Source organism: Populus alba, chromosome 7 (genome assembly GCF_005239225.2).
Source record: "Populus alba chromosome 7, ASM523922v2, whole genome shotgun sequence".
NCBI lineage: Eukaryota > Viridiplantae > Streptophyta > Magnoliopsida > Malpighiales > Salicaceae > Populus > Populus alba.
Window position 1 is genome coordinate 14,209,710 of NC_133290.1, and position 23,622 is coordinate 14,233,331.

At 34.6% G+C, this 23,622-nt stretch overlaps 4 protein-coding genes, 1 long non-coding RNA gene and 2 pseudogenes across 5 annotated transcripts; 5 read left to right on the top strand and 2 right to left on the bottom strand.

Moving 5' to 3' along the window:
• Window positions 1-3,365: 3,365 nt before the first annotated feature.
• LOC118032155 (kunitz type trypsin inhibitor 111-like) lies at window positions 3,366-4,120 on the top strand (annotated as a pseudogene).
• A 1,763-nt stretch (window positions 4,121-5,883) lies between these two features.
• Window positions 5,884-6,441, top strand: LOC118032157 (kunitz type trypsin inhibitor 106-like; annotated as a pseudogene).
• Window positions 6,442-7,625: 1,184 nt separating this feature from the next.
• On the top strand, window positions 7,626-8,405 carry LOC118032158 (kunitz type trypsin inhibitor 104). The gene has a single exon (XM_035036759.2). The coding sequence runs from the start codon at window positions 7,812-7,814 to the stop codon at window positions 8,403-8,405; it is 594 nt and encodes a 197-aa protein (XP_034892650.1). The 5' UTR covers window positions 7,626-7,811.
• A 1,564-nt stretch (window positions 8,406-9,969) lies between these two features.
• On the top strand, window positions 9,970-10,810 carry LOC118032156 (kunitz type trypsin inhibitor 104). Its single transcript, XM_035036758.2, has one exon. It carries the CDS (start codon window positions 10,053-10,055, stop codon window positions 10,659-10,661), a length of 609 nt encoding a protein of 202 aa, XP_034892649.1. The 5' UTR covers window positions 9,970-10,052; the 3' UTR covers window positions 10,662-10,810.
• Window positions 10,811-12,541: 1,731 nt separating this feature from the next.
• Window positions 12,542-14,282, bottom strand: LOC140955821 (uncharacterized). The gene is made up of 2 exons (XR_012170393.1): window positions 14,155-14,282; window positions 12,542-13,415 (listed from the first exon to the last, which is right to left on the bottom strand). It is a non-coding gene; the product is annotated as an uncharacterized lncRNA (long non-coding RNA).
• A 1,111-nt stretch (window positions 14,283-15,393) lies between these two features.
• On the top strand, window positions 15,394-18,540 carry LOC118032159 (cation/H(+) antiporter 15). Its single transcript, XM_035036761.1, has 3 exons — window positions 15,394-15,612; window positions 16,077-17,069; window positions 17,176-18,540. Exons 1-3 carry the CDS (start codon window positions 15,394-15,396, stop codon window positions 18,538-18,540), a joined length of 2,577 nt encoding a protein of 858 aa, XP_034892652.1.
• A 2,635-nt stretch (window positions 18,541-21,175) lies between these two features.
• LOC118032154 (major pollen allergen Ole e 10) lies at window positions 21,176-23,246 on the bottom strand. Its single transcript, XM_035036757.2, has 4 exons — window positions 23,075-23,246; window positions 22,269-22,607; window positions 21,648-21,678; window positions 21,176-21,483 (listed from the first exon to the last, which is right to left on the bottom strand). The coding sequence occupies exons 1-4, from the start codon at window positions 23,127-23,129 to the stop codon at window positions 21,378-21,380; spliced, it is 531 nt and encodes a 176-aa protein (XP_034892648.1). The 5' UTR covers window positions 23,130-23,246; the 3' UTR covers window positions 21,176-21,377.
• Window positions 23,247-23,622: the final 376 nt, after the last annotated feature.

The window sequence follows — 23,622 nt, forward strand, 5'->3', positions numbered from 1 at the left end:
CTGATTTGCCAAGAATAAAATGGAAGAGAACGAATGGTACGGTGAAGAACCAGACCACTCCTCACCACAAGCTAGAACCAGCCATGGCCTCTCTAGAATTCAACCTTCAACACCTGGCAAAATAAACCATCACCACCAGGAACCTCAAGCAAAAACAGGCAAAGGAAGGGCCAAAAACATCTGGCTGACTCAAATCCAAAGCAACAAAATTCACTTGTTTTGCGCACCTCCTTGTTTGGCCAGGCCGTTTGATCAGCCATATGATTAGACTCATGACGAGAATGAATAAAAGTGATTGAGCCCAAGTATAGAGCCAAATTTTCTTGCTGAAGATTCTGGATTATTCATCCAACTAATGACATTAACAGAGTCAGATTCAATAATAATATAGCTAGTGATGCAAAGAGAGAGTTAAAGGCTGAAGATTTCAATAGTTTTGATAACAGTAGAAGCTAGCTCGGTGACATTGGATTCTAAAATACCAGCCGACAACGAGAAGATACCAAGAAGAATTCCATAATAATTTCACGAAACACCACCTATACCTGAGGGACCAGGCTTTCCCAGCGAGAATTTATTAGTGAAATAGATCAGTGAAGCAGACTACTTTGAAATTACAAGGGATCAAATAACTGGTGTCTGTACCTGGTCTCCATTTTGTCCAAGATGCGGGTCTGCTAGTATTTTGGTTCAAAAATGGAACCAGGTTCTTGGCCTTAGATGGTCCTGCATTCCCTTTAATATTTTGAAGGGCTTAAGCTAATCTCCATGCTAAATATATAGGTGACATTTAATTTGTAATTGTAAAAACTAAATAAATGGAGATCGTTTTATAGATTTACTCACACTTTGGATGTCTTTCTTGGCTGTTGTTCTCAATCACAAGATCATCATCATTATGTATAAACAATGTTTCATGATTTTTGCACGAATGGTGCCCTTTGACTGAGCTACAGAGATTAATTGGTTCAATGCATGGGAAATTAATCTTAAGATTTATATAACACCGGACAATTACATAGACAAAAGGTATAATATCTCAGTAATTCTTACATGTTAGACTCTCTCTCAAAATGCAGGAAATATTTTTTTTATTTTTTTTATATACACAAACAATAGGGTGTTCTTTAGATGTTTTCGAGCTCCCACAACTAATCTTGCACTATGCTCAAATTTGTCTATGAAATATGAAACCATCCTGGGAGGGTTACATGCCCCTTACGCTGCATCGCATACGTGATTAATTGTGATAAGACCGAATCTATCTTTACCAAAGAATATCATTACATTTTTTGTTGAAATTAATTACAAGAATCAATGGAGAAGATGAGAGGTTCTTGAACACTTGGGGACTTGGGATAATTAATTACTTAAATTGTGGCAAAGATCTATTCTAGAAATTTGATCATAATATTGAATTTCGTTCTTCCTTCAACAATAAAGGCTGAAGTCAATAAATTGTAGCTCACTGGTATTAGAGTTTCATTTTTACTTAAAAAAATCTTGAGTTTGAACCTCTGCTATATATAATATAAAAAACCAAGAAAACTTGAATTTGTTTTGTTAATTATGATCTATTTTTTATCCCAATTAACGAACTGATAATCTCTTATCAATAAATGAGCAAAATCGTCTGCGGGTGTCTTGAAGTTATTTTGCATGATGTTGTTCTTTTTTATGACCTCTGTAGCCATCTTCTCCTCGTTGTTAATTTTTTTCCTTTTACCATTAATTAAAACTTGATCAGATTCTTTAAAAAAAAAAAAAAATCAGATGTTATAGCTGTAAATTGTTGCTAGCAGTTTGATGGATTACCTAACGTGACTAATTGGATAAGACCAGGTTGTCTTTGTCAAAGAATATCCTCACATTTGTTTGAAATTTAATTATATAAGACCAAATTCGTTCAAATTGTGGCCTGCTTTGAACAACGAAGGTTGAAAGAGTTAGATATCTTGGGCGTTAATTATTTCTTTGTTACCCCAAACGACTGATGTAAATAAATAAATTAGCCTTCTTGTCAATAAATTAGAAAGATGGTCATGTCCTAGGGTTTTCAGGATTTTTGTTTTTTCAATTGGCTGAATTATAAGAATGATTTATGTAAATTTATTCTTCCACACTCTCCTTAACAAAATTCTTTTGAACTTAAGATTTACATCACTGTCTTGTACTTTTAAATCCATCACTACTAGCAAAGCATGTCTCTCGTCTCTATTCATTCAAGTTATAGCGTGTGTGTATGTGTGTATTCTCCAAGTACAAGCTGAATTTCGTGCCCTTGATTAGGGCTAAAGAAAGGAAAGAGATACTGAAGGATATGGGTCAAATATTTAACATGGTAATGACTAGAATTTACTAGATATTAAAAAAAAAATTATATAGACAAGAGCTCCATGATTGTATGCGTAAGAATCAGCTGGTCCATGATATATGCAGAATCAAATCCAATATTCCCAGCTTATACCATGTAGCCATATTCTTTGATGCTTCTATTTTTTTTTCCTCTACAAATTTATTTTTAACGAATGAATTTTATGTTTATATACTTTGTATTTAATTTTTTATCAAATAAATAAGAATGATGAGATTCAAACTCGTGACACTTGATTTATCAAGACTCTAATATCATGTCAAAGAATCATCTCAACCTAATAGTTTAAAACTGTTAGATAAAATTTCAAGATATAATTTATATTAATTCTCTGTTAACACATGCCAATCTCTACATGATCATTGCATGATTATTCCTATTTTTATCAAAAAATAAAAAATTCAAGCACATGTATGAATTCACATCAAATATTACTCAGCTAGTAGCAGTATTATTGTCTTGACTAGCCCTCCATTGACAATCGAAATAGCATATACAATTTGAGAATGTATTTTTCATCCAAATGTGAATCCGGGCTGGTGTGCCTCGTTTGATAGCTTGCTCAAACAGATGATCCGATCCCTTCATGTATAATTTACTCCACCCAATGTTTCATAGTTCAAAGCTTCTATAAAGTGGCTCAAGAGTAGCAAAAAGCTAATATGTTTTCAACTTTCTCTCACGTTACGTCTCTATACATATATATTCTTCCTTCAGTTATATTGTACTCTTGCAAGAGATTAAGACAACAACATGCCTGCGCAGCCCCCAAAACGGGTCCCTTGTGAATTCTATACCGACACAAAGCATAAATACAATTGGACTTCCTTTTTTCTTTCAATGAAATCTGGTACGCCAGCTAGCACCATGCACTATAAATAGCTCACCATGTCTTGGTCTAAAGAACCACACACAGACATAAACCCAATTCCTCATAGAGTCAGAATTTCAAAAAATTTGCAGAAATATATACTTTTGTTCTTGTACAGCCATGTTGAGATTGATTGGAAGCTTGAGCTTTTATATGGCTACTCATGGCCACATCCACAATGGCTCAAACCTGGCCAGCTGTGCTTGGATGCAGATGGCCAAACCTTCTTAGAAGTGGTGTAGAGTACTACGTGCTTCCAGCTGTAAACTGATGTTGCCGGTGGCTTAACCCTTGTTAATCGGAACAACGGTTCAATATGTCCACTCTTTGTTGGTCAAGAGCCTCTTGCAACTGTTGTGTCCCGAGGCACTTCAGTCATATTCACACCACGGGTTGCGGATACTGTTTGTAAGGGAGACAAGGGACTTTCACTGTTGCATTCACTGGTGTAAACAATTTGTGCTCAGTCTACTGCATGGAGGGTAGGTGAACGGAATCCAGAGACACGGAGGAGGTATATCTTGGCTGAAACGGATCCTAGCCCATCTTCTAATGCTTGGCACTTCAACATCGTCAAGAATGATCAAGGCCTCTACAATTTTCAATGGTGTCCAAATTGTCTCACCGGAGTTTGTCCTAAGCCTTTGTGTGGGGATGCTGGTATTGTGGTTGAAAATGAAAGGAGATTGCTGGTCTTGGACGGTCCCGCCTTTCCTTTTATATTTAGAAGGGTTTGAATAGTTTGTAATAGCCTCCATGTGTCAAGAATAATCAATGACATCGTGTCAATGCATTGCTAATTATAAAAATAACTGGAGATATTCAATTCTTATATATAGCTTGGCCAATAAATAAAGGCTTTTAATTTTGATGAATATGATAATATATAATCACTAATGCTTACTATTATTGTTAAATTATGGTAAACTTATTCTGAGGTATATCCATGTGTGTTGGATATACTCCTTGACAAGTTTATTAGTGAATAACTATTTTCAAGAGGCAAATCACAGAGAAAAAAAAACTTAACTCGAGTTCCCTTATATTTATATACTTGCATGTAAGTTGAGAAATACAAGTTATAGAATTCAAATAAAAAATGTACTCTACCTCATGTATATCTAAATGATTTCTTTTAAAAAATAATATTAATTTCAATCATTAATTTTATTGTCCTGTGAGGGCTGAGACTGTTGTACATGATTAGGATCAAGCTCATATGCAAATTGTGCTTTATAAATTCATCACAAAACTTTAATTGTTGCATGTATAATAGGACCAGATTGCACATGCTGGTCTTGTTTGGGGATCGGATTTTCCAACAGCCATGAAATCATGCTAGAAAGTGCAGTATATGCCAAACTAATCGATTGAATATTTTTTCTCTTGCCATCGTTGACTGAGAGGGAACTGCTCAAACAAACTTGGGCCCGATGTGGATATGGATCTGACCTTCAATAAACGTGCCCAAATGAGCAACTTCTATCGTGGGTCAATTAATGGCGGCCGCATGCGGGCAACTTCTTTCCTGGTCAATTAAAAGTGGCCCAAGTATAGCAATTTGACCCAAATACGAAATCTGAAATTGGTTTTGTTACAAGTTCCTGCCACCTCACTAGAATTAGGCCTCACACAAACTTGATTAAAGCAACAGATTTTGAATCATACAACATAGGGAGTAATTTCTTTCCTATTACATGATTGCAGATGAGAAATAGAACTCATTAAAAAGACTATAACTTTATAGCAAGCAAAGAATATACAATTGTTAGATTAAGTATTACCATTTTAAAAAAAATTAATTAAAAAAACTAAGTTTGAAGCATTAGTTTGCTATTAAATTTGTCCATTCTAACGGGTTAATCTGAGATTTGGAGATCTGATCCAACTTAGATTTTTTAATTGAACTAATAAAATATTGACTTGATAAAAACTCTGATGGACTTGACTGAGTATTTTATGATCTAGTTGATTAGTTAAATCTAATTTAAATTTAACAATTCAACATAAAAAAACAATTATTTATAATAAAATAATTAATTTATATTTATATGTAATCCTTGATTACTCAACAATTTAAAGTTTCTCAGAAATCTATACGTTTTAATATAAAACCAGCTCAGATATCGCAAGTCTCATATAAAAGATCGAGGACTCTACTCTCCATTCATAGCAAAGATTTTTTGGATTTCCTAATAATATAATAACAACATTAATAATAATAAACAGAAAATAATTTCAATTAGGCTGTGCTGGGAGACGTTTTCTCTCTATCTCTTACGTTACTCCTCATCAGAAATTTCAACTTGAAATTCCTACTTTGACTGTCATGGCATGTACAGACAGGATAGGGTTTATCTTGTTCGTTTCAAACAACAAGAATTACGCTACGAGAAATGGACTTTTCAATTCGTTGCCGTGCCTCCATTGTTCATATCTTGTAAACTGCCGCATGTTCACCGTGTGTGTTACCACATTTCCTATAAATATCTAGCCCACGTATTCTATACCTTGAAAAGCGAGCACATTACTCAGTTTCTTACCAAGTTCTTCAGTTTCTAAGCACAAACAGCACAGTACTGTTTTTCTTGTGATGTTGAGGTTGATTGGAAAGTTTAAAGCTTCCTATGGCCTACTAATGGCCATATCCACCATGGCTCAAAGCCCTCCTGTGCTTGATGCTGGAGGTGAACCTCTTAGAAGCGGTGTAGAATACCTTGCAGACCCGGCTGTAGCTGATGTTGCTGGTAGTTTAACTCTAGTGGCTCGCAATGGATCTTGCCCGTTTATGTTGGGTCAAGAAATCTGCTAGATCCGGTCGACCAGGCATTCCAGTCATCTTTACACCAAGAACCTCAAGAGACTATCATCCACTGAATCCACAGAGGTCACAGTTACATTTTCAGGGGTTTCAACTTGGCGTTCGAAACACTGCAATGGACTATAGGTGGCGAAAGATCCACAGACGAGAAAGGAGATTTGTTGTGACTGGAGCTGAACCATCCTACTTTCAACTTAAGCAGGAATCAACTAGGAGGTTCCTCTATACTTTCCAAGGGTGCCCACAATGTTGTCGACGAACCAGATTGTGGTAGGGCAACTTGTGGAACTGCTGGTATTCTATTCAAAATGGAACGAGATTTTTAGTCCTAGATGGTCCTGAGAGTTTACTTTTATGTTTGTAAGGGCTAGTTAGGTTCATTTGATCTCCATAACAAAAATAAATATATAGATATGGCATTTTGCCATTGTAATAGTGAATAAAATCAAGCCTTTCATGTTTTAGAATTAGGGCAAAAGTTGCTGATTATCCTCAGCAAATTATTACTATCGTTGTACTACTAGTAAAATAAATGGAGATTTATCTTTCTTTCCCTGTGTCATTTCGAATTGTTTGTTTGAGCATTGAGAATCAATGCGTGCTTAGTTGTCCGAAATTGAAGGATTAGTTCAATTTGTAATAAATTTATTGGTTAGAGGAAACGCAAGACACAGTAGACATCATCGATCAATTCTAATTCTCAAATTGCAGTTGAAAGAAAAGTCTCGATAAAAAAAATAGCATCCCAAGTTAGGAGCTAGAATTTTATAATATATGATTTTGGAGGTACTATTTTTAAAGGATGTTGTAGTCTTTGAATTTTTCAGGCTGCTATCTATATATTCACGTAATAGAAAATTTATCTAGAAGTTCATGAATTTGGGAGCATCGTCATGGAAAGCGTGATGGTGTGTAGTATAATTTTGAGAAGGAATGCTGAGTCAAATATGAAGATAAGCTCTCCCTTATTCACAATTTGCCCAAAAGTATTAAATTATTTCTCAAATTGAAATTCGTTCCCAAGTACAAAACCCCTATTGACTTTGTGATGGATTCTTGTTAAGACTTCATTGCCTAATTGGCTTACTATTTGGTAGACTAACACATTTAGCCAGTACCTGGCAAATTAAACATCATAAAATGGCGGAAAGAGGGGTTGGGGATAAGGAGCTAGCAATGGACTAATTTGAGCTCTTTTTTAAGAGCCTATTTTCACGTAGAAAAGGAATAGATTTTGAGTGAATTCATTGGAAATAGTTTAAATAATTCAGATTTTATATTTACTTTTTAAAAAATATCAATTTAAATTTTACAAATCTCAAAATTATTAAAAATTTATATATTATTAACTTTAAAATCTATAAAATTAATTAAAATATTCATAAATTAATCCGAATATCCATATTAATAAAATAAACTTCCTACTCATCGTTTCATAAATTGAAACTTCAAGTAGCTGACTTATCCATGTGCACATAATAAAAGGGTAGGATGCAAAGGTTTATCAATGTCAGTAAAAGCAGCAATTGATTAGGATAGACAGATGGACTTTTCGTTGGCGTGCTTATTATGTGATATCTCGTAGAAAAGTCGCATGCCTGCCTGCGCCAGATTTCCTATAAAAATCTAGCTACCATGCATAAACTACAAAGTGCAAAGACATTACAATTACACCATTTCTCACCAAGTTCAAGGTTGATAACTAAGCTCGTACAATTTAATTTTGTTGGTTGACACAGGCAGCCATGTTGGGGTTGATTAGAGGTTTGAGCTTCATTTGTCTACTGATGGCTGTATCATGCTTGGCTCAGGGCCCTCCTGTGCTTGATACTGATGGAAACCCTGTTACAAGAGGGGTAGAATACTATGTAGATCCTGCTGCAACTGATGTTGCTGGTGGCTTAACTCTAGTGACTCGCAATGGATCTTGTCCATCTTATGTTGGTCAGGTTCCTATTGGACCTGGCAATGTTCAAGGCCTTCCGGTCATCTTCTCCCCAAGAAATTCTGGAGAGACTGTCATCACTGAAAATACTCAATTCACTGTTGCATTTTCAGCTGCTTCGATTTGTGTTTCAGATACTACATGGGGTGTAGGCGAGGAAGACCCGGAGACGACAAGGAGACTTATTGTGATTGGTGATGAACCAGCCATCTTTAGTATTAGCCGTAATCAAGCACCAGGTCCCTATACTTTTGGCTATTGCCCAGAATGCAACACTCCTCCGCCTTGTGGGAGGCCAAGATGTGGGATTGCAGGTATTCTGGAACAGAATGGGACGAGGTTCTTAACCATAGATGGCCCTGCATTTTCCTTTCAGCTTAGAAGGGGGGCTTGAGCTCTTCTCCTTTGCAAAATATAAGTAGATGACGTTCTGGCATTGTAATAGTACAAATAAATCATTTTATATTTAGAAGCGCTTATGTTATTCTCCATAGAAGAATAAGTGCCTTGGTGTCATTGTAATATCAGGAAAATAAATGGAGATCTTTCTTGATGCTTAGGAACTCAACTTAGTTATCTTTTATATATATATAAAAGAGTAAGCATAACAACACCTGTGATGAAATTAAAAAAAAAAGTTGCAAACACCATATGACCGATATAAAAAAATCTCTGGAGCTGTGATATTATAAACCCACAGAGACATTCAAAACTGAAGCCATAGAATGGAGGCAGGCAGTATATTAAAAAAGACCAAAAAATAAATATAACCGAAATAATATACTCTAAAATAGCAGATATAAGTTAAAATCTTACTAATGTTTCAAGACTTCGAACATTGCCAAACAATGCAAAGATTTAAACAATTTATTGCGAAATTCCTTGCAAATCAACTAATTTCTAGCTGTGAGATCACTAGAGGAGCTTTAAGAAACTGCTCAAAGTGCAAAATCTTAGAGCGTTGCGAGAAACTTCAAGACATTAGTATAGTTATTCTTGGGCTGGACTAGTAATTCTAAAAAGGATTGGTTAACTGTAGCAAGACAAGAGCATAAAGAGTTGAGTATTCCTCATTGTCTGGTAATTTTCCAGCAGTAAAATACAGGAATTGTTCAAAATGAATAGCATGCTCCACCCAACCCTTTTTTTTATTGTCTTTAATTAATTAATTGGATAATTAAGACAACACAGACTTTTCTCTAAGCATATCCACACACACATGATATTGAAAGTAGACCATTTTTGGGAAATTCATTTGCTTTAATTGTGGGTATAGACTAGAAATTTTGGTCAAACTGAATATTCCTGTTACCTAGTATCCTGATAAGTAACCAGCTCAAAGAATTTGGTAAGCGATCATTAATTTTTGTTTCCGGTTGTGAATAGTTCTCCTCCTCCTTCGATTACTTGCTCCAACAGATCTCTTCATAATTAGTCCATCCATGAGAAGAGTATTTCAAAGCTTACAATCTAAGTATTTCAGCTGCCATTTTTTTTGGTTTTACACTGTTCCTCGAGTTAATTTTGTTACAACGTTTGATTAGTATCGCCGAACAAATAAAAATAAAAACAGATACAAAAAAAAAAAAAATTGTTTGGTTAAAAGGATAAGAACAAAAACATAAAATAAATATATATCTATGGGATAAATATATAATGAATTTATATTTTTTAAAATTAAATGGCACATGGGAGCATATTTCCTCTGTTTTCCTCCTTCGATTACTTGCTCCAACAGATCTCTTCATAATTAGTCCACCCATGAGAGACAATAACTCTAAGTGTATTAAAGACACCGTTAACTGGATTCATTAGATAACAATGCAACAGATGAGAATGGATAATTACCCAAGGACTTTTTTGTTGCCGTGCCGTAATAGAGAAATGTGGTATGTCGACTCCTTCCACTATAAAAAGATGGCAAAACTCAAGCAAAGGATGAAAAGAAGGATTACAAATTGCTCATACTTAATTTTAAGAACCAGCACATATAATATTTTACTTCTTTTTTGTTGTGCGAGATAGCTAGCTCTAGGCAGCCATGTTGAGATTGATTGGAAGCTTGAGCTTTATATGGCTACTCATGGCCACATCCACAATGGCTCAAACCTGGCCTGCTGTGCTTGATGCAGATGGCCAACCTCTTAGAAGTGGTGTAGAGTACTACGTCCTTCCAGCTGTAACTGATGTTGCCGGTGGCTTAACCCTTGTTAATCTTAACAACGGTTCAATATGTCCACTCTTTGTTGGTCAAGAGCCTCTTGCACCTGTTGTGTCCCGAGGCACTTCAGTCATATTCACACCACGGGTTGCGGATACTGTTGTAAGGGAGACAAGGGACTTCACTGTTGAATTCACTGGTGTAACAATTTGTGCTCAGTCTACTACATGGATGGTAGGTGAGCAGAATCCAGAGACAAGGAGGAGGTATATCTTGGCCGAAACGGATCCTAATCCTTCTTCTAATGCTTGGCACTTCAACATCGTCAAGAATGATCAAGGCCTCTACAATTTTCAATGGTGTCCAAATTGTCTCACCGGAGTTTGTCATACGCCTTTGTGTGGGGATGCTGGTATTGTGGTTGAGAATGAAAGGAGATTGCTGGTCTTGGATGGTCCCGCCTTTCCTTTTATATTTAGAAGGGTTTGAATAGTTTGTAATAGCCTCCATGTGTCAAGAATAATCAATGACATCTTGTCAATGCATTGCTAATTATACAAATAAATGGAGATCTTTAATCCTTGACTAATTAAATATATAGTCTGGGTAATAAATAAAGGCTTTCGAGTTTTGATGTATATGATAATTGTCGCGGGTGCACCGTGGCATCGTCGTGCTGTGGCAAAGCTTTTTATTGTGCCCGAGGAGGTAATTATAAAAAACTCATGATTTAAAATTTAAGAGTGGCTATTTAGTATTATGGTTTCTTAGAAATTTATGGTCTATAAGAATCTAGATAAAAAATTAGTTATGTAAGGAGAAGACATATTACCCTCAGCATATCTTATATAAGATAAGTTGTATTGTTATTTCATTGTTTTTCTAGATCGGGTTTCTATTCGTTAGTATTTTCTAAGGTTTAAAGCAGATCTTTCTTGGCGAGAAAGTCTCTATCTCATCGGGTTAAACCTAACCATTCTAAAATCCAAACTTTAGTATCGCATTTATTTTACACCTTGTATCTTTAATATATTTGAGGGTTTATACTATTGTGCAGTTTTACACCTTACAAATTATTAAAGTTTATATCTAAACCCCAAAAAGATTTGAAAAAAAAATATTTTTTATATTTTAGTCAAACCCTAATGAATAATTATGAACTAGTTACGATATTCATTTTTGCATTTTTAAAACATAAGAAAGATACAATTTTTATTTTTATGAAAATATGCTTGGAAACATTTTAGGATTTGGTTGTATGTATGAAAAAAAAAAATTTTGTTTTTTTTTGTCTTTTAAAAAAGAAAATTAATTTAAAAAAGAAAGCTAGACATTTTAATACAAATTTGAATCTTATAGTGTAAAAATAAAACTCAATGTTACACAAAATTGTTAGAAAACACCCAAGAAAATCACAAATTTTTTAAAGAAGTTTTTTGGAATTTTTTTGTTTTTTAATATATAATATTAAATATTCCAATATATATTATATTGTTCTAAAAATATAGGTTGGGCCAACCCAGCTAACTAGGCTGATCTTAACCTAAAAGGGTTGGGCTGACCTTGGCCCAATAAGTAATTGGCCTCTATCAACTCAAAAAGAATTTGGGATGAAAATTAAAATTTTATGTAAATTAAAGGGAAACCATATTTTTTTTATTGGAGATTTAAATTGAAAATAAAAAATAACTTTAACAAAATGATAAAAAAAAATCAAAAGAATAATGATTAAATTGAAAAAAAAAATATATATATATATTATAAATATATATGATATAAATTTTGAATTGAATGATGAAATTGAAAGCTATTAAAACTCTTACAAAAAGGTCAGGGAAAAAAAATAAAAATAAAAAAAATAAGGACCAAGTCGAAAAAAAAAAATATATAACAAATTAGGGTTGAATGTTGAAATTAAAAATAAATAAATTTTTTATAAAAAGAATTATGTGTTTTTTAAAATATAATTTCATAATTCACCAATCTCATCTTCTTTTTTATTTATTTATTTTTAATTTTATCTTTCAATATTAGATTATTTTGAGAATTGTGCTTCTTATTTTTTTCTTATTTTCTTTATATTAAATTATATATTGGTCTCATTGATTTTAGCTTTTTTTTCCTTGATTTCAACCTTTAAAATTATATATATTGAAAGTAGAGCTTCATAAATTTTCTCAAATTACTTTATATAATGTGATTTATGTCACGACCTGAATCCCGGGTCCATGACCGGCAACGCAGGAGCGGTGTTGAAAGGACACCTCGCCTGCGCTAAGCCTCAAAACGGACATATCAAAAGAACAATTTATTCAAAAATACGCAGCGGCTCATAATATTTCGAAATATCGTATTATTCAAAACTGATAAAACCGAAAGATAGTTATTAAAACAAAAATAATAATTCATAATACATTTACATTGTCAAAATCCAAACGTAATTAAAACAAGGTAACAGTGGAGCGTCTAAGACATCAAATCAAAACTGAAAGGAAAACCTCACGGACAAGCAAGGCATACTGACCAGAACTGAAGAAGCGGAAACACTCAACAAAGTCCAACTGCTATCAGAAACTAAGAACCTGAAATAATATTAAAAATAAGAGGTGAGTTCAACCAACTCAGTGAGGGTATAACATTTAATATACATTTCAGATATTAATAATTTGCAAGATGATTTATTTTAATATACATATACATATACTTACTAAACATATTATCATAACGTAGTGGATTACATGTCAGAGATCAGATGACACCCGAAGGTGACCAGATGACACCCGAAGGTGACCAGATGACACCCGAAGGTAACCAGATGACACCCATCGGTGACCACTGTGGGATGATCAGTCGCCACAGGCTGATGCCTCTCTCACCAGCTAGGTAACAAAATACTATGTGCACACATTCTAACTATTCTCCGTTAGCATGGAGTTACTGACAAGTCCCATATCAAGGCATAATAGATATTCACAGAATCATCAAAGAAACGTATATCATATCAAATAGAATTTACTTTATCAGATTGCGAGTGCAAATTCAAGAATAAATGAGTACTCGGAAAATAAAGCAACATATATAAATATTCAAGAAATTTACTAGTTGTACTCATTGTATAATCAACATACATATTTATTTATATTATATGCATATTAAAGATTACTCCACTCACCCGGAAAATACTGAACTAAAGGAATGTCAGAAGAAAGACCCGAAAATCCTATTAAGGATCGTTAGGAGAACCTACAATAAATATATGAAATATACTCAAAAACAACTCAAAACAACACAAATAAAAGATTCCAATGCATAAAAGGAAACCAGGCTTAGTCTCCTAAGTTTATGGACTAAAACGACAATTTTCCAAAACAGGGACCAAAATGTAATTTTACCAAAATTTGAGGACCGAATTGTAAATACATGACCATACTGAAATTTATCCATAATCCGTCCTTATCTTTGTCCAGAATCTTGAATTATGCCCCAAGGTCCAAAATGTGATTTTATCAAAATATTAGGGGTCAAATCGTAATTTGTCAAATTGGAGGACCAAACTGAAAATATTAATTATACTGGAATTTTGCCTTTAAATCATCCTCAGTTCTGTTCAGAACCTCAATTTATGCCCCAGGGACCAATCTGTAATATTTCCAAAGTTCGGGGACTAAACTGCAATTTTCACAAATTGAGGGACCAAATTGAATTTTCGCCATCTTCAACCTCAAACCCAGAATTTCAACAGATCACCTACTGTTATCCCCTGATTTCTAACACAATTTCACCATTTAAACAAAATCATAACTCAAAATCATTATCCTTCAATTCAATCTCTCAAAATCAACTAATTAATCAAATACCCACAATAATCAACTCCTAACCTTCAAATTAATTCATCAATTAACTCAAAATACAAACTTCAAAACTCTACAATTAATCAAAACCGAAATTTAACATATTATACACTTCAAACCATAAATCTTACATTTTTACTTATTTCCTCTACTTCTCTTCTCCTTCCTTTCCTTCTCTCCTTTCTTTTCTTCTTCTTCCTCTTTCCCTTTCTCTCCCGTAGCTCTCTTTCTCTCAAAATCAAATCATTCTTGTTTTGTTTTTTTTCAATTACCACACTAACCCTCAATCATTTATACCCTCTCTTTAAGCCACCAAGGGCTTTATTGTATTTTTCCAATCTTTTTAATACAAAACATCACACTTTATATATATTTTTTTATGTTGTTTTCTAATTGATTTTTATTTATTTATTTTATATGAGGTTATCTCAATATCTTGATCCGACTCACGAGTTTAACAGATTGACTAATGTAGATTTTTTTTCATTTTTTTTATGTTTAATTTTTTCAAGTTCTTCCCTTAATATTAAGTTAATTAGAATTTGCATTCATAATTTATATTTATTTGCTTTATATAGACTTATTATAATTTTATAATCCGAGTTATAAATTTGATAAGTTAACTCAGATCAATTCGATATATTATTATTTTAATAGTTAAAAAAATATCATATAATATATCATTGTTCAAATATTTAAAAAAATGCATTTTTCAATATATATCATATTTTATAAATCACATCAACAACACTTAGGTAATTTATTTATATTAAAAAAACTGATCTGAATTACGGTGTATCACCGGTCATTTTGTTAGAAGGCTAACAATCGTAGTCATGGTACTAAAACAAGAATATTGGAAATAGAAGAAAACGTGTCTCAACTCTCTTGCATTACACACACACACACACATATATATATATGAAGCTGTAAAAACAGAGAAATACTTCGGGGCTAAGAATTGGGATAGTCCTCATTAATCGCCTATTTTCCATGCTGTATCTGCCTAATTTTGGAAAACATGATGATGCAATCTTTTCTATTTTGGTTATGTGATTCTTCAATGACCAACTCTGACTAGAAAACTAATTAACAGGTGAGGACAGCTAAGGCAATAACCTGCTGGTAGTTCAATATAGGCATGCATGTTCTTCTCTTCCCCGCGAGAAATCTTAGTTTCACCCTCTCCTTTGTAACAAAAAAGAAAACATCTATGATATTGTAACAAAGAAAATGTTGCAGCCAACAAATTAGATAATATCTCACTTTCTAGCTGGTTATAATGCCTGCCTTCACAAAATTTCCTTTTCATCAATCTCCTTAATTTGTTTTGGTTCTGAATTACAAGTTTTGAAATACTTCCAATCGCCATGGCTGAATCTGGATATTTAGTAAATCGTACCGAGGATGGTTCGGAAGCATGTTACTACGTAAATCAAACTGGTGGCAATTATTTCCAAAGTACAAGTGCTTTGACGACATCCCTCCCTCTCTTTGCCCTCCAACTATCGGTTGTCCTGTTCACCACTCGCCTTCTCCTCTTGATCCTCAGGCCTCTGCGACAACCCAGCATAGTTGCTCTTATAATTGTAAGGTCAAACTTGTTATATAATTGCTGTTTCATGGTTCCTTTTGTAGGCCAGTTATTAATGTTGATTGCTCTTTTATCCTTCTTCATGCTAATACAATATGATTCGTAAATATATAGATCAAAACTTGTGGAAAAACAATGTTTTAATTTTAACTAAAAGGACTTGCACTACATTTACCAAAAGTTATTTTTTTTCTTGTGCATTTCATCAAATTTGAGTCATGATACCTTGTAAGCAACTAGGCTAAACCTCCAAGTATGTGGGAAGAACGATGATGTGTGTAGCCAAGCAACGGAAATAACTTTCATCTAATTATTGCAAGCATTTGTAGTATATTGTTCTTTTCCATCTCAAAAGTCTTGAGTTTAAATCTCTCTTTTGTAACAAGAAAAAAAAAACTTATGCATGCACATTGGATAATTGATGGTATCAATTATGTTGGATTGTGTATATATGCACAGGCTGGGGTGTTGCTAGGCCCATCAGCACTTGGAGCTACCCCGTTGTTTTTCGATCACGTCCTTCCTCTTAAGGCTGTCAAGGTGTTGGAAACATTTGCAAACTTGGCACTCGTTTACTATATGTTCCTATTTGGGTTAGAAATGGACCTAAAACCCATCATGAACAGTGGATCGGAGGCTATTCGCATCGCCATTTCTGGAATTCTGATTCCACTTGGCTTTGGGTTTGGCTTATTTTATCTATTACAACTGCTTGATAGTAATGCAAAGGAAATCAGCAGCTTTAAGGGCTCCATATTCTGGGCTATTACTCTCACTGCTACCAACTTCCCTGACGTTGCTCAAGTCCTCACAGACCTCAAGCTCCTTCGCACCGATATAGGAAGATTGGCCATGTCTTCAGCTGTTAGCAGTGACTTCTGTACTTGGATTCTTCTTGTGGTTGCAATGTCATTGCTCAATGCTTACCCATATTATGTTTTGCCATCTATCCTTGCTTTCGTTTTACTCTGTGGTTTTGTGATCCGTCCGGTAATCTCAAAGATAGCTAGCCATGCTGTCAAAGGAGACGACTTCACTGAGCAACATATATGGTTTATTTTGGGTTGGATTGTGTTTTTCGGATTCATCACTGATGCTTTCGGTTTGCATTCTATGGTTGGTAGTTTCATGTTAGGAGTTATTATGCCTCGTCGAGATGTTATCAGAATGAAACTAATGGAAAGGCTTGATGATTTTGTCTCTGTGATTATGATGCCCCTCTTCTTCTTAACCTCAGGGACCCGAACTGATGTTGGTTTTATGCTGAAAGAAACTCCATGGTATGCAATATTTATAATCATATTCCTTAGTTTTGGAGCAAAGATACTGAGCACATTGCTCGTCTTTCTGCTCCACAACAAGCCAATGGAGGATGGTTTTGCTCTTGGCGTAATAATGAACACTAAAGGAGTCATGTCGATCATTATCATTAATGCCGGCCGGAATATCAAGGTATGAACCTTGCATGTTCTGCAGAATTCTCATATTTCCTATATAGTATTTGAGATCAAGAATTTCTTAATTACAGAAATTAACTAAAGATCATCTCATTTCCCAGGTTCTAAACAACCAAACATTTACCATAATGGTGTTTTCAGCCTTGGCCATGACTTGTTTGGTGGAGCCAATAGTGGCTGCCACATACAAGCCTAGAAAAAAATTGCTTAGATACAAGCACAGGACCATTGAGAGTGTACTGGCAAATGGTGTAGAATTTAAAATCCTTGCATGTGTTCTTTCAAATCGTGATGCACCATGCATGATTAGCCTCCTTGAAGCCTCTAATGCCAGCCCAGACTTCCCTATCTGTGTCATCGCCGTCCACTTGGTAGAGCTCACTGGACGGAACACAGCGATGCTAATTGTTCATGACCACTCCATGACAAGCATGAGCAATCCTGTCCGAGCAAAATCAGAATCGGACCAAATTATCTTTGCTTTTAATTCATACGAGAAGAGAAACGGAGCTGTGTCGGTTCAAACAATCACTGCAATTTCACCTTATGAGAATATGCATGAGGATATTTGCAGCCTTGCATTGGACAAGCGAGTTTCCCTCATCATCATACCATTCCAAACAGTCTTAACTGCAGACGGCCGAGTAGAGGATGCAAAATCGACTTTTCCAGCTATGAACCAATATGTGCTCGAAAACGCAACGTGTTCTGTGGGTCTACTGGTTGATCGTGGACTCGGTTCCATCATGCAAACAGGTCCCGCAAGGAACAGTTCTAGTTCAAAAGGGCACCGAATTGCTATGATCTTCATTGGTGGCCCTGATGACAGGGAGGCATTGGCTTATGCGTGGCGAATGGCAGGGCATCCTGAAATAAGTTTAGCGGTGCTTCGATTTCTTCCAGGTAGAATAGCAGCGCAATCCACTTCAGAACACAGCTCAAACGGTCATGATGAGTTATCCAGTTCCATGACGATTGAGGAGAGGGAAAAGAGGCTTGATGATGATTATACATATGAGTTTATGTTCAAGACTCTCGATGATGAGTCCATTACTTACACAGAGAAAGTGGTGAATAATGGGGATGAAACTCTTGCGGAAATTAGACGAAATGATGCAGATTTTGATCTCTATATAGTTGGAAGAGGGGAGAAAACACAATCAGTGCTCACATCAGGGTTATCAGACTGGAATAGCTGTCAGGAATTGGGAACCATGGGGGATACACTGGCTTCATCAAATTTCGCGTCGCATGCATCAGTTCTTGTGGTGCAACAATACGTACCCAAAAATTATATAGCAAACCCTCATGGATTTTCAGCAAGTCTTGGCTCAAGAACTTGGCGACCACTAATGGTTAGTGACCAGGTTCCCTTTGGCAATACTACTAGCATTTCACACCGTTATGTTTATGACCAAGAGGAAGATGATGACGATGATTACGATTACGATTACGATCGTAAATAATTTCAAATTAAGCTCTATGGTTATATTACTGGTCAATACCAATTCATAAACTTCACCGAACAGTTTATGTCTCAAGGTTTTTGATGAAGTGGTCGATGGACAATTACATCATTTCAAAGCTCTATGCTACTTGATCATATCGGCGTATGTAATAAGTCCCTGAATAGTTCTTCTATTTTCATTCCTGATCGGTAGTTCAGATCCGTCATCGGAAAAATAAATCACGAAGCAAAATTAGTAAATGTCATTGTTAACGATATCAAAGGTGGTAACAGTTGATCTAAGAAAGGATACAATCAGTTCAAATGATGCATTGAGCATTGAATCAAGGCTTTATAGTTAGCTGAAGAAGAAAATACCTGCGACAGACTGTGTGTTGCGCATCAAGGAAACAGATTGTCTGGAAATTAAGGAAAGGCTTTGATGGAGGGATTGTTGTTGGAGGGATCTAACTGAGCTGGAAGCAGTCAATATTCAAGCCAGCTGTGGGGTGATATCAATCTCCAAAGAACTACCATTTCAATGTCGAAGTCCTGTGACAGAAAGGTACTTTATTTGGCAGCCGATGAGGTGCTTGAAAATGGGAGAACAGGGATGAAGTTATATTTTATCAGTCACTTAATGAACGCTTGCTTTCAATGGGCCCTTGCTTTTGAAAAAGAAGAGATGATATGGGACAGTTAAGATTGCATTTGCTGTCAATAGTACGTACTAGTTAATGGAAGTGGTTTTTCTGTGCAAAAACTATTATGCATGCACTTATAAATCACCGTGGTTTTAGTGATTTTTTTTTTTTTGGTTATCAAACCATTTTTTTTCTAACCCGGTATTTAAAAAAAAAAAAAAAAAACTAATTTTATTCAGGATTCATAATTATTTCCTTCCAATAAATATATTTTTTTGGAATCAAACTTATGTTATTATCCTTGTAAATATATAATAGTATTTTAATTGTTAGATCAATATTTTATCAGTTGTTTTTTAATTTTTTTTAATGGCTAAATTGATGATGGACAATTGGGTCTAATTTATTAAGGATGAGCATAATTGAAAGATAGAATATCAAGGTAAAAAAATAAAATTAAAAGACTAGGTGGCACTTTAAAACTTGACATGAAAAGTTGATTTTAATCCTTGTACATTTCAAATGATACATTTAAAATCCCTTTAGTTTTTGAAAGTTCACTTTTAATCTAATATTTTTTCTTTACTTGTTATTCTCTTAATTTGAGAGAAGACAGAGAGAATTAGTGGATTCTAGTTAAAAATTAAAAAAAAAATTAAAATAATTAACTTTAATGTTAATAAGTTATTTTTAATTAAAAAAATTGGACATGGGTGTTTTTTTTTTTTTCCTCAGACTTGTTTAAACTCTCTGTTGTTTCTTTAAAAGAAATTAGTTATCTGCCCTCTAGTGTGTAGGTATAAAGGCATAGCCCGTAGGTCAGGCCTATAAGCCAGCAAGCCTGGCCTATTTTCTTTTCTTCTTTTTTTAGGTTTTTTCTACATTTTACTCTTCTTCTTTTTTTTCTTGTTAATTGAATATTGTTCAATTTTTTTTTCTCTAAGAAAGTCATTTGCGTAGCGAGACCACATTGTAAGCCCTCTTAGACCTGCCTCTGCAAGCCCATGCTAGCTTGCCCACTCTTTTGGGCTAAAAGGGGGCCTATATTTTCCCACACTCATGGGCTCTTTCTTAAGGCCTTGAATTATTTTTTTTCTTTAAATTCATTTGAATAAAATAGCTAAATTTGTTTTCAAATTTGTTTTTGAATGAGATCATTATAATTATTTTTATATTAGCAAACCCTCATTTTGTTGTCTTTAATGATTTTTTCTAGTTTTTCTTTAAGTTTAATCAAAATTAATTAAGATTTAATAAGTGGTATTGTATTTGAAATATTATTTAATTAAATAATTAATTTAATCATCTCAAACATATTTAACACATAATTTTCAAATTATTTTATTAAACGCATGCATCATCTCTGCTATTTAAAATTACATTTTTTCTTGGTGGTGTCAGAAACATTGCCAATGCCTGTATTTTTTTTTTTTACAAGTTACATAAAAAAAATTATCCGAGCCGCATAGTTAAATCTAATGGAAGGGTATATGTTTTATTCATGAGTGTATTCAAATTGTTGCCGGTATACAAGAAATTGTATACTAACAATATATCCAATATCCATGACTGCGGATGCTAACTGCATGTGGCAAATATACGGCATAGAGTGTAGTTTTATCCTTTTTTTTTAATATAAATATCTTAAATTTGATTTGAGGTTAATAATTATTTAGTAGTGTGGTTGTAATTGTTTTTTAAATAATTTTTCATATTAAAATATATGTTAATAATAATTTTTTATTTTTTTAAAATTATTTTTAACATCAACACATTAAAATAATTTAAAAATACTAAAAATATATTAATTTAAAGTTAATAAAACAATAAAAAAAATTTAAATTTTTTTTAAAATATTTTTAAAACATAAAAAATAAACCGTTATGGATCCACCAGCTGGGGCACAACTGCCATAGGAAATGTAGATAAAGTTGAAAGAAAGGAGCGTAACAAGCAAGCTCGTAAACACTCAATGGAGATGTGGAGGGACAAGAGGGAAGATTTGATTGCACAAACAAAAATTAGATTCCTAAAGCATAAGCAAAGATACGATTAACTTTGAAAATTCCAATTACAAAGTACTAATCTCAGCAAAATAGAGAGAAACCGTGCAAGTGAAGCCCTGTTTCTTGTGGCTTCCCATGACATAAAGTTTGGTAAAGGGACATAATCAATGACCATCTGCTTCATTCACAAGATAACCAGCCAATAATCATCTTCTCAAGTACAAAAGCAGAAAAATCCCAGCAAACTTCAACCATATAAAGTTTGCCCTGCGCCCTTCGAGCAAAGAAGGTGCTGGCGACTTAGCAGCAGATCTGCAAATACCCTCCAAAAGGGCGTTTCACTTTAGAATGCTAATGTCGATTCTCTTTCACACACTGTTTTTTTTTTTTAATCTATAGAAGAAGAGGAAACTAGCATGTGGAGAAGAACATATATATATATATAGGGAGAGAGAAACAAAAGTAGAAGAGCATACCCAGGTGCAGCATAGCTACATTTTCCATGACCTGCACATTAAAAATGGTGTAGATTAGTCATGGTCCCAATCGAATTGGTAGTAACATACCTGGTTCATCTCAACGGGCCGGCTTGGCAGTTCAAGTCGATGATCTACCTACTGAGAGCCTGGCTCAGGCTGAGTCGGGTTGATCACGATCTGCAACCCGAGCCTTGGGCCAGGTCAACTCTGAATCGGGGTCCTATAACTATGCATCTAAGTGATAAACTTACTGCGGATCAGAGTGTCTAATAATTCTTTGGCTAGGTTGCTGGTTAACTAATCTTCAAAAAGAAAAAACTGGTCAACATTTTCCTATGACTACAAGCAACATAAAGTGAGAGTCCTGCTTCAAAATGGCGTGCTTGAAGAAACATAAGGGAAGCCTAATTGCTGAGAACACTCAAAATGTTCCCGTTTTTTTTCCAAATATCATTCTCATCAAAATTAATAGAAACGAAAGGTCATATTTGATGCATAAATTCGAAGATCCTCATTAAAGGAATCAAGTTCTACTCTGTTCTTCTGTACATCATCAAGAAAAGAACGAACAGCTAAATAAAGTAAAGGAAAAGAAGGTGAAGGCAAGAGATTTCTTACTAGGATCCCTTCTAGTTAAAACAGCAGTTCCTCCGAAATTGCAAGCAATTTCAGAATTCTCATTTTGTTGGTAGTAGTTGTTGAAAGCATAGGAGGCATGGGAAACTAGCGTATCAGGATCAAAACACGCTCCACCCTCTTGGATTGGACTGCAATCTGCCATGCCTAGACCACAGGTCCAGTCTAATGCATTCTGCAAATCAATTTGAGAGACACCTGACAGGGCAACACACCATGTTGTGCCTCCAAGAAAAGTTGTGTTGCTCTCTGGAGGTGACAGTGTTGTGACTGGGATCGCAGATTCTGCTTTCTCTTGCGTTGCAGTCTCCATTGTCAGGACTAAGTTCAGGCAAAGAAAATAAAAGGGCCAAAAAAAATCAGAAAGAGAACAAATTAGCAATTGTTAGAATAATATTTTCATTATATAAACCAATGATTAAATTCCAGGAATCCTGAAGAGAATGAAATCTAAGACACACAGTAATATATACTTCGATGTAAATTCATGTCATGTAGTCAATATTTCTGGTATCCACCAGTATGCATTACTTGTTACCAAAATTGGCGTTTAAGGAAAAGAAAAGGGGTATGTGCAAGAAGGTTTGACCATAGAAATGAAGAACAGAGAAGAAATGTCTCAGGAAGATCACACTAAAACAGCACAATATTTTTATCAAGTTATTACCAGAGAGAAAGGGTATGCACAGAACTACAACATAGAAGCCATGATTGAATTAATTCAACGTTAGCCCCACAAACCACAGACATAACCAAGGCAAAGACATAAAACAGGGGAGAAAACATACCTAGATAACATTGCAGCAGCAAGAGACATGGCAGAACCAGCACTTTGTTTCTCATTGTAAAATTCTTGAAGCCTTGATGAGGACTCTTCTCAAGTCTCAACTCTCGACTGACAACACAAACGCACACTCTCTCTTCCTCGGTGCTAATGGGAGTAATAACAGCACTAATAAAGAAATCTTATTCGTATTGCTAGGAGAGTTTCAAGGGAATCCAGCAGTTTAATGACGGGAAATTACGTCTTTTTCCTTTTTGGGGCTTTAACACAGTAGACAGTAGTGTGATGCAAGAAATACTACTACTTTTGTTCAGTGTTTAAAGCATAGTTTTGACACCCCATCCGGTCCGGCCGGCCCGACAGGTAGATCCGGGATCCGGTTGATCTGAGATAAAAATTAGGCCAGGTTAAAAAAAAAAAACCAAGTGTAATCCAATTGACCCAGCGAGTTGACTAGGTTGACCCGATAAGACCCAGCTGCAAACCCATTGACCTTTTTTTTTTAATTAAAATGATATTGTTTTGATTTTTTAAAAAAATTAACCCGATCAA